Below are 11,551 nucleotides of genomic sequence, written 5' to 3' on the forward strand. Positions count from 1 at the left end.
AAAGGAATATGATTATGTGTTTGTGGTGCAATACATGGTGCAGGTTGTTATGCTGGTTGGTGAGTGTTAGTTAGTTAAACAAATATATAAATATACGTTAAAATCAAAATATAAAGATATTGTCAATTAGTTATTTTAAATGGTGAGAGCAAATATTGTTGGTTAACAAAATCTCTAACCTTCAAAAACAAATTAAGTTAGTTATCAAAATTTCTGTCGTTTGAAACAAATTATGTTAGTTATAAATAATATATAATATTCTTTAATTAAATATATTTTTAATAAAAAATTCTTTTGAAATAAACTTTAAAATTACAACATATCCTACAACCTAAACACTCCTAAAATCTTCTAACGACTCAAGGCTGGACTTGTAGAAACCCTTGCCTAGAGGTATTTGTTTCTAGTTTCCATTGGCTTCCAAAGAATATCGTTTGGTTCTCAAGTCTGCGACCCTAAGAAGCGAGTTCCCTTTAGCTAGGATTAAGCAACCATGTAAGTTTTTCTTATTGCTTTCAAGGCACGGGTAATATTCATTCTAAGATTTTCATCGAAATGGAATCCTACTTAGGGGTGTATATAGGTCGGTTTGGATTGGATTTGACGAAACCTATAACCTAACCCAATCAAATTTGAACAGATTGATTTGCGGTCTATTTTTCACCATAAATAATTAAAATTCAATCCAAACAAACTTGTTTGTAAACATCATGGGTTGGGTTGGATCAACGGGTGAAAACATTTAAGTTTTTCTATTATTTTTCAAAATAATATTTTTTATAAGCTAAATTTTTTTATTAAATATAATATTGAATACATTACTTATAATTATTACGTGTAGTCAAATCATGGAAGAAAAGATTAAGAGAGGAATCAAATTGTTGTCATCGTCATCATCACATAGGCTAACATACTAATACTATGTTAAATACCGTTTAAAAATTAAAATATAATAAACAAGTTCAAGAACTACACCCACGAAGCCTAAAAACCCAAAAATTAAAACTATTGCAATATATGTTAAAAATTTCAATGTTCTCAAATAGTCAAATGAGTAGTATAGTCAAAACTTCAATTAAAGCTAAAATAATTTGAAATAAATTAAAAAACAAAATAGACGATCTTACTCTTAGTTACTAATACTCAACCTGTGACAAATTAAAGAGTCAACATATCAGTGGGTTTAAATATTAAAACCCGTGATTCAACTCAAAACTCAATAGATTTGAATGGGTTGAGTTTGATCTAAACATAAAAAATACTCAACTCAAATTATTTGAATTGGTTTGGATTAATTTAAGTTTATGGGTAAAATGTGCTCGTGAATACTCCTATGTGGCAATTGACTTATCTTGTACAAAACTTTTGTTTTGTAGGGGGCAGAAAATTTAGAGGAGAAAACATAGGGAAGGAGAAAGCTCCATGGACATATAAGGTTACCGTCAACCATGGTGACACATAGGTAAATAAAAAGATAAATAGTATTTATCTTAATTACAACTTAATCACTTCATATTAAATTTTTTATTCTATAAAATTGATTTTTATTTTTTCTTTTTGATATTTTAGAGACTGAAATAAAGTATTATTGTTGATGTAATAGTAATTTTTTGTATGTCATAAAAAATAAAATTAAAATAAACCTTTTTAATAATATATTAAAATTTTATGTTGTTTGTAAATATTCTAATTAAAATTAAAATAACCTCTTCAATATTAATAATAATCTTATATAATTTGGTTTAAATATATTTTTAATCCTTTAAATTTGAATAATTATTTTGTCCTTAAAAAAATCTTCTCTAACTAGTTGCTCAAATTTTTGAAACATTGCTTTTAGTCAATCTCTGCTCATTGTGTTCATGGTGATACAATTTGTGATGAATTTTTACTGCTATGTTTTTTTTCTTTTAATTGCCCACAAGGCTTAAGTCTTTTTGTGACTGAACAAGGTAGTGAACTTTACGGGCCACCACATTAGAGGTGCACCACGTATATATATATATATATATATATATATATATATATATATATATATATATATATATAATATTAATGTTTTTATTATTTTTTTCTAGTTAATTAAAGTGTGGGTACGAGTAATTAGGTATCCAATGAATAAGGATATGAGTATTAAAGTTATTAGTGATGTAGGTATTGATCTAGATACATATATTCTTGAATGTAAATATGAGAATGAGTATTATAGTAATTTACTTAGACCTTATCCATTATTATTCTTAATGGATCATTGTTTACCTTACAAGGTTGGATTAGGTTGACTCTACGAAGCTAATGCAAGTAACAATAATGGAACATTATGTCAAGTAACACCCAAAATTATCTTGCACTAAAGGTTTTATTGAATAGTGAAGTAAGGATCTATTTTCTATCGGTGACTAGTGTTACTCCGAAGACTGTCTATTATCGTTAGCAGTCCTTCACGGTTTTTGCCTCAGTTTAGTTTCAGAGAAGCAAAGAACTTAAGATCAGTACTTAACTAGAACAATTTCGAATGAATAAATCTACACACACGATATTCAATTAAAATATGTTATTAGTCATGCCTATGGTTTTTATATAAGATGTAATCAATACCTCTCTATTAATGAAATTAAAACATAGTTATGAATTATGATATTGTTCTATCACTATTTTCTGTTTACTAAATTTGGACAATTGAAAGTATTATTTTAATATCAAGTATAATTTGCTAATGTACTAAAACTGAAAAATAAGTGAGATATATGTTAGCAAATATTTGCAAAGTGTCAGTATTCTGCCTTAATATCTATAATGTGCAAATATTAAATAAGAGAACATGTTTCGTACTTCACTAGCTACATTAAACATGGATACCAGCAACAAACTCTCTTAACATTCCTTCAAACATACTCTAATATTGGAATTTATTAAAAATTATAAAATCACCACTCGTTAAATAAGATTTAGAGCCACAAAAGTTTGTAATTTTCAATAAAACAATAAATTTCAGTTAATAATAAAGAATGTATTAAAAAAAAGGCGTTAGAAAGTATGTTGTCAGGATTTGTCAACCACTAAGGCAAATATTTGCATAGTGCTTTAAAAAAATCCAGCACCAAAAACATTTAAAGCAAAATCAATTAGAATATTATACAATGGAAAGTGTATTTCTGTATAGCTAATGAAAGAACATGATATACTAACCCAGTCAATGATAAACTAGTAAAAAGGAAACCAACACAGATCATGTATGCAGCCTTTTCATCTAAAATATGCAGTTCACCCCAACCCGAAACTTGGAGGAACGAGGGTTACAAGGAACGGGAAAAAATTGAATAGGAATTAAGGGTTTACAAGGATCTATTCATTAGCAACTGACTCCACCCTAGAGTTAGTTGAGACTGTAGCCTTGAAATGAGGCTTGGAAGGGAAAACAAAAACAGAATTTGAAGAATTTGAAGGCTGATATGCTGCTGAATATCTCACTGAAGTCATGGACAATTTAGGTAACTGTTGCATGCCTGAGACAAGTGGTACAAGTTTGTAGCTGAGAATGTGCTCAGATTTTGGAAGAACATATATTGTGTCATTATGATACCCGGACAATACAAAACTCTGTGCGTCCGCAAGTGAGTATTTGATTTCTTGCAGTAATTGCGTTTGGTTTGAAATTCTAATATTATACGTGAAGGGGTCGCCCACTACGGCATAAGGGGGACATTCAAAACTCACAATCATTGGAGGTAACTCCACGTTCACATCCGGCAGCTTTTGTTTAGTCACAACCCAAGGCAATGTTGAAGTAGAAGCAGATTGCTCTTCAACCCCAAGGTCTCTCCTCCAACTCAAACACATGGTTCCCAGTTTGAGCTTGGAAATGTTCATATCAGAACTGACTGAGAATACCTTCTTGAATTCTTCCCCAGGAACAAGAAGTGAGGGGTTTGAAAGCTCCTTAGTTCCATGTTGAATAGAGCACGTCCTTTCAGCATCATCCTCTACTTCTATGGAAATGGATTTTATCCTCAATGGCAACTCGGTGCAGTTCTTTGCACTAACAATGAGCACATTTTTTTGATTCAAGGGCAGTGATTCTGGCTGATCAGACTCGGATGCTTGCTTGTTCTTAGAGAGTAACAATGGATCTCGTCTGAAAGGCATCAAATAATGGTGGTTAAGAAGAATAGCAGTGTGCCCTTCAATTTGCAAATTCTTGTGAACATGGACTGTCTGTGCATTTAATTCATTACTAAATGGAGTATAACCCAAAGATACATAAAGCATAATAGGTTTAGGTCGGTGCCACTTGATTTCTAATTTGCATGACCAGGAAGCTCCATTTTTAAGAATGGGAACGGAAATTAATCCAAATGATTGCTGTATTTTCTTTATCTTGTCAGAATCCAATTGAGAATCATCTTCTCCTTCTGGTCCAGATATACCAAGCAACTGGACATGATGACTATCCAGAGCATATGGCTCAGAGTCTCTTGGGCTAAACAAGCCACCCCCCTTCACATCCACAAGATTGATCTTCAATTCACCTGAGTAGACATCATGTCCTTTGGAGACCAATGTTACAGGTACCAAGAAAACTTCTCCCACTAGCGCAGGACCAGCGGCACCAAGATGCAGATCCACCTGTGAGTCTGGTTCTTCAACTTGGGTGGACTTCTGACCAGATAACACAAGTATTGGATCTTTTATTGGAACAGTTTGTACACGATCCTCCAATGCCCAAAGAGGTAAACTATCCAGTGAAGCAGGGCTTTCAGCTCTGCAGCAGATTGCCAAGTGTGATCCAATTTTTGCAATAACAGATAAGCATTCAAGTTTTCCACTTTGATCTGGAAAATCATATAATAAACCCAAATCACAATCGACATAAGATAGCTACAGTGGAAGCAATACTTCCAATGGTAATAGATATGTATATGCATGTGTCAAGGTGGAAATTAAACAAGTTAGGCATAAACCACACTATTCTACTAGAGTACCATGGATAATGGACAGATCCTGTTGAAAGAGTAGTCTGATAAATCCATTTCAATTTTGAAAGACATAGCATTCTTTTGCATGATTTATATATGAAAAATCATCCTATTGTTAGCCCCAGAGAGCATCATAAACAACAGAAATTAAGGATCACAAGATATTGGGGTAGGGGGTATCAGATAGTATTGAATGTTTGAAATGTAACATGCCTAGGTTATTTGCTTATAAAAACATTTGAGGGTGCATTGAATGAACTTGACAGCTAAATAGGAAAGTGAAGAGTATCTGACTTACCAGATTGGATGTCATAGGTCAACCTTAGCCATTTGTTTGATTCAAGTGAAAGAGAAGGTTCCGTCTCGGTTCGATGTTGTTGAATTCCATTACTAACTTTTACTGACTGAGGTTTTTGGGCATTTGTAATGAAGAAATTACAATTAGATTGGTTGAACTGGATTTCTAATCGATCAATCTCAACAGTAAGGGGTAACTGCGAAAGAAGTGATACTGTAATCAAAGTTGATGCCCCAGGCTTGATTGTCTGTTCATGGAAAGCAACTGATGCAAGCATCACCAACCTAAGAGGACTGACAAGATCAACCTCAAGCTGAAGTGATTCATCTCCCGTGATCTTAAGATTACTGGGGTGTTCATTTGTTGCCTTTCCTGAAGCTCCACGGACAAGCTCAAAAACCTCATTCTGTACAATTTCTCTTTGCAGTAGATTTACAGGACCGGCTGGACCAGTGTCTCTCCGGACACCAGTATCAGATGATATTGGCAGCGCAGCCATTTCAAGGGAATACTCAACAAAATCTTTAATAGTACCATTTTTCCTAGAGCATTCACGCAAGTAACCCAAGACATCCCATAATAAAGTTACCCATCCCTCTTTTCTGTATAGGCTAGCTATACTATCAAAAGTCTTTTTTGCATTACTAATATCACCTTCACCGAAATATTCTTTAGACATCTGGAATGCACAAAAAGAGCTCATCCTCTGAATTTTCATACTGCTGTAGGATTCATAAGCTTTTTTAAGAAGAGCAATAATTTCAAGTGAATCTCGGAACCTTTTTCCTTCAGAAATGGCATAGTGGATGTATTCTTCATCAGTGAGACTGCAAATTAAATGAAAATAATGATTTAAAAGTTGATAAATATCAAAATGTGAACTTGTTTACCACTCAATTATGACTTACGGTAGCATATCAACATTATCTCCTTGCTCGAGTAATTGGGCAAATTGACCCACATAGACTGAAGGAACTACTGAATCAGCAACATTATCAATCTGATCGGAAGTTTCTGACATTGAGATTGCAAGTTCCAGTGCTGATCTCTTCTCACTCAAGTAGTGAGCTGCTAACTGTTTCAGAGATGAATGCAGTTACCCATGGAAGTTTATAGAAAAAACACGTAAACTGATTCACAAAACAACTTTGCATGCACATTCAGATAAGGATAAACTATTAGATTTTGATAGAAGCACACAAAAGCACGTTGCAAACATATAAATATGTGGCGGCATATGTTACCAGTGCAGGAAAAGACACAACACAGTACAGCATCACATTACAAGTAATGAAGGCTATCAAACTACTGATTTGAAGGTTGATAAGCCAATTGCAATAACGATTCCCAATACAAAGAAATAAAATAAAGATAAAGATAAACGGTGAAGACAAGGCTATTAGGCTAATAGCTAAGATGGACAGAAAAGAAATTGGTGTAGATAGTGTAACAGGGAGGGAAGGAAATAAATTTAAGGAAAAAGGAAGGGGTAAAATGCAATTTTCCTTCTCTTGTTTTGATGTTTAAATTAGAAATGGATAGGAAACACATAGTTAAAAAAAAAGATTAATTATAATCCACTTTATAGTTTATCTTTTTGTTATAAACAAATATTGCAGTTCTACAATGACAACAAAATTTAGAAATATTTAAAAGGCTATAACAGTACCACAGTTTCTCCACCAACATCTCCAAATTGGAGGGGAACTCAAAAAATAAGTGTTGATTATTTTGGAGTATTAGTTATAATATGATCCATGATTTCCCTTCCCCTTATTTTGGGTGGGTTTCATGACAACATTTCCTTGCTCTCCCATATTTTCCAGCCAAACATAACCATAATGTTCATTAACATTAAACTAGAACCAAGCAATAGTAAAATAAACAAATGGCAGCATTGATAGAGATCTAAATAACAGTGAGAAACATACCAAAAAGCATGTTAAGTCATAACTATGGCATATCTAAGATCATCTGATTCACCAAAAATCACCTAGAAGATCTGTTGAATCAGAGAAATTGATGAAGGTTTCAAATTCATGTGAATGAAAGTAGACTCAAGGAGGTAGGCACTAGGCATGCAGAATAAGAGAAGCTCAAGCTAAGATGATTCTCTGTCAAGATAAGCCCAGAATCAACGAGATTAACTAAGATTGAAGCACAAATGACAAATGATTGTTTGGAAACTCATGATAGTTAATCTCTAAATGATCTAACACCAGGATTAAAAAGGCCGACCAAGTGCATGAGGCTCACACCAAGTGGGGTCTGGGGAGGGTAGATGTATGCAGACTTACCACAGCAAAAAGAGGAGCTGTTTCCTAGATTTGAACCTGTGAACTCCAAGTCACAACAAAGTAGCAACCTTACTATTGTGTTAAGCTTGCAGTTATCATCATTTGAGAATAAAAAATCAAAACAGTATGATTAAACAATGTAGTTAGATAAATGTTTCAACTAGGGTTTTTAAAATCAGACTAGACCGGCTGGTTCAACTAGTTAGATGACCTGTCCGGAGACTCTAAAAAACTAGAGCATTTCAGAACTGGTCAAGAACCGATCAAAACAGTATAAAACTGGCCAAAACCGGTGTTGAACCGGCATAAAAAACCGGGGTTGAACCGGTCTTTAAATTTTTTTTTGTTTTTTAAATTTTTTTTATTTAATCAAAATATTTTTAAGATAAATAAAATTACATTAAATATTTCACATAAGTATCAACTATTAATAGTTTTTATCTTATAAAACATATAATTTAGTCATGTAAACTAATTTATAATTGTTTTAGATCCTAATTTTTTAATTATATATTATCTTATTACTTAAAAGATTATATAACATTAAAAAATATAAAACCGGTTCAACAATGGTTGAACCATTGAGCCTTGAACCAGTTCTTTCATCAGTTCAATCACCAGTCTGGTTTTAAAAACATTGGTTACAACCCATGACTTGGCAGTTTATTTCCTAGTTGGCAATGCTGCCATGTAAAAAGTCAGGTACCATTATTAAAAGCTACAAAACATTGAGGAAAAAGGATTGGCATTCTAAAGTAAATGTAAATGACAAATAAGTGCAGCAAAGGTTAGACTGTCATAGTGGAGAGGGAATGAATTAAGAGAAAGTAGGATATAGCAGGTACTAAGAATATTGTAAAAACTTGCTTAAGGTGATTTGGCCATGTAGGGAGAAGAAACAAAGGCTGTAATGAGAAAAGTGGAATAAATATGAAGATATTTCAATTAAAAAGAGAGGGAAGACTGCAAAATAACTGTTGAGGATGTTCCACATTAATTAAGAACAAAGACTTGAAGAATCCGTCTCCTTTGATCTTATGGGGATGAGTTATCCAGTCTTAGTGTTGGACTACCTGCAAATGTTGAGTCCTACAAACTTTACGCTTTAAAAGTCAATCTTGGGCATGAGGGGTGTGCTAAGATGTCTTGCATTGATTAGAAATATGGCCAGAAGAATGCCTCCCTATAAGGGTGGAGATCTAACAAAAGTGGTAGTCATTTCCCTTTCTCAACATACAGAGTATAATACAAGTAAAAAGTGCTCACTTGGTAGTAATAAGCAGAATAATATTCCCACTCAGACAGAGGCTTGGATGGATTGCCTAGGACAATAGGTGAAACGCCTTGAGTTATTTTTGAACTTGTCTCCAACAATTCACCGAATACCAAAAACTGCCTACTCATCCACTCCCAGTGAAGAAATATTCCATCTGGTGCACCAACAAGCCTTTTATATGCATTCATGTGCTGGCGAAACCACGTCACTGCTTCTGTAACCTTCCCACTGTGCAGTAACATGGTTGATATTTTGAAATGCAATTGTTCAGATATGGATTTTATCTCAACTAAGCGTTGTACTGCTGGCAACCTTGTTGTCACCCCAACAATCTGTATATAACAAAAAGAAAACGTACATTACAAAACTTTTTTGGATACAGATCTAGTAACCACACAAACATGTAAAAGATAGCACAGATGCAACTTTATCCACTCATTGTGGAAATCATAGGAGAGACAATATAAGATTTTTCAATTCCAATACAAATGAAAGAAAATTCAAGTAGAATATGTTAAGCATATGAACAACTGTAAAATCAGTTGCAACAGATGCACTTGGAGGATGTGAAAATTTGCTACTTACAAGGCTGACTTAAAAGAGCAAAATATTAGGAACAATGATGAGTTTTCTTTTATTAGTTAACCCAACCAATAGCTGGAGGGAAGGCATACAACAACAATAATAGCATTTTCACTCTAGGGATATATCATGAATGGTGAAACAAAATTAAAAAAAAAAAAAAAACACAAACTAATAGCAGCCACACGCACCTCTCGCAGTGTATGATAGGCCTCCTCATAAAATTTCATTGCTTCAGTCCAATCACTTCGGAATTCTGCATATACAGCAACCTAGCAATTCATGGCATCTAAATAAATAATGTACAATTTTTATTTTGATAAAAACATAAACAACACAAACTCAGACAAGTTCCCGAACAACAAAGGGTACAAGAAAGTCAAAAAAGAAAAAAGAAAACATCCGCTATCATAGAGCATGATCAGTATAGTTCCAGTCTCCACTACAATTTTTTTTTTTTCATACAAAAACTGATACTTCTAAACATGGTTATAAAAAATGGTTAGTGATCGCAATTTAGGCACAACTTCAACGTTTAGACTAACCACGGCCGCAATTGCTGCCCTATCGGCTGCATTTGCTCGCAATTTCCCAGTGTCAAGTTAAGATAGCAATTTAAAACCTTGCTTATAAACATAAAACACAACCGTAGCAGGGAAGAAATTATTCATACTTTGAAGCAGTAGCGAACAATCAACTCAACCGAGCTAACATTCTTCTTCTCTACCCGCTGCTTAATCCTCCTCCCTTCTTCTCTATAATACGTGCCGGCCAATTCAGAAAACGTACTCGCTAGCCTGCAAAAACGACAGTGTCGTTGATAATGGAGAGAAAATTAACACAATAAAATAGCGAAAAAAAGAGAGCGGGTGCAATGTGCATGCCTGTGAAGAGACTGTTTGAGATCCGAAGTGTCGTTCGGGTTCAAAACGACGACGTGTTTGGCATCCACTTCCGCTCGCTTCCGCAAGGCAATCATTCTATCTTCGCTGATCTCATCCGCATTGTTCTGAACGACGACAACCACCGCGAACTTGATGTTCCTCCCGCGAATCACAGTCCTGAAAACGGAACAAGAGAAAACGAAGTGAATCTTTCACTCATAATTGGTTGCAACCAAAAAGTTGTTAGTGCTGGTTCGAGACTCGAATCCTTAACAAAGGCCGGGCCTGGCTTAGAGTTCGAGTCACAACTGGAAGTACCACTTTGACCCAAAATAGGCAGATTCGGTGGGAAGGGATTAGTTGGGTGAAAGAGAAGTTAGTCTAAAACGAATCTCTGGTCTCTGACAAAAAAAAAAAGTGAAGAGGAGAGAGAGGGTACTTGATGGAATCGAGATCGGAGCAGACTTGGAGCCACTGGGCGGGGTCGCCGAGGAGGTGGTGGGAGGGGAAGAGGGCGGCGAGGACGGAGGGGAGTTTGGTGCGGTGTTTGAGCAGCCAATCGCGTTTGAGGATGCCGGCGACGATGGGGGAGGGTGAGGTGGCAGTTGTTGAATCGGTGGAGTCAGTGCTTTTCTTGTTGAAGAGGTGGATTTTGGAGAAGTCGGGGAGGGCGAGGGTGTTGATGGGAGGCTGCGCCGACATGAGGTGGGTGGAGATCAGAGTGTGGAGCTCCGGGCACCCCACCAGGGACGCTAGCGTCACCGGCGGAGTGCGCAACTCTTCCGGGTACTCTTCCATCGGATCGGATCGGATCGGATCTCTAACTCACCAGCAACAAGAGCTGCTGTGTGTATGGGTGCGTCCGTGTGCTATTCACTTGCGAATTGAGATTTCCACTGCTCTTTAGGCTGCCTTCCCGTGATAACTGATAACACAACAGCTCATATGCACCCTTCGTTGGTTGCCGTTGATGATACTAACAAATGGACGCAAGACCAACATGGACACAATGATATCAAGGGGCATTTTACAAGTGAGTTTTTTCATACTCCAAAAAATATATTTATGAGAAAGTCTATTCCTTGGGAATGTGTAAAGACTCCTATAAAATATATAACTAAATTTTTTTCATCATTTGGAAAAGTTAGATTGCTATCTCCTTGTTGGAAATATTGTTAGATAAGTGACCTCCGTATCTTCAAAAGGAAAAGTTGAATTAAGATAAAAAAAATTTCCAA

At 35.2% G+C, this 11,551-nt stretch overlaps 1 protein-coding gene across 2 annotated transcripts; it reads right to left on the minus strand.

The window, feature by feature from the left end:
• Window positions 1-3,107: 3,107 nt before the first annotated feature.
• On the minus strand, window positions 3,108-11,349 carry LOC114390962 (trafficking protein particle complex subunit 11-like). 2 transcript variants are annotated; one of them, XM_028351916.1, is made up of 8 exons: window positions 10,753-11,349; window positions 10,314-10,490; window positions 10,103-10,226; window positions 9,621-9,701; window positions 8,838-9,179; window positions 6,183-6,349; window positions 5,275-6,101; window positions 3,108-4,832 (listed from the first exon to the last, which is right to left on the minus strand). In XM_028351916.1, the coding sequence occupies exons 1-8, from the start codon at window positions 11,109-11,111 to the stop codon at window positions 3,346-3,348; spliced, it is 3,564 nt and encodes a 1,187-aa protein (XP_028207717.1). In that variant the 5' UTR covers window positions 11,112-11,349; the 3' UTR covers window positions 3,108-3,345. The 2 variants fall into 2 exon arrangements, with proteins under 2 accessions (XP_028207717.1, XP_028207718.1); XM_028351917.1 differs by lacking the exons at window positions 10,314-10,490; window positions 10,753-11,349 and having other exon boundaries at window positions 9,621-9,685; window positions 10,103-10,223.
• Between the last annotated feature and the right edge of the window lie 202 nt (window positions 11,350-11,551).

Source organism: Glycine soja, chromosome 16 (genome assembly GCF_004193775.1).
Source record: "Glycine soja cultivar W05 chromosome 16, ASM419377v2, whole genome shotgun sequence".
NCBI lineage: Eukaryota > Viridiplantae > Streptophyta > Magnoliopsida > Fabales > Fabaceae > Glycine > Glycine soja.

What these genes read in the sequence shown, in the direction of transcription:
- LOC114390962 (XM_028351916.1), bottom strand. Translation starts at nt 11,111, where the DNA reads ATGGAAGAGTACCCGGAAGAGTTGCGCACTCCGCCGGTGACGCTAGCG. An exon ending in TCCGATCTCGATTCCATCAA is followed by an intron (nt 10,491 to 10,752) that starts GTACCCTCTCTC and finishes TTCCGTTTTCAG; the next exon opens with GACTGTGATTCGCGGGAGGA. An exon ending in GATAATGTTGATATGCTACC is followed by an intron (nt 6,102 to 6,182) that starts GTAAGTCATAAT and finishes TTTAATTTGCAG; the next exon opens with TCTCACTGATGAAGAATACA.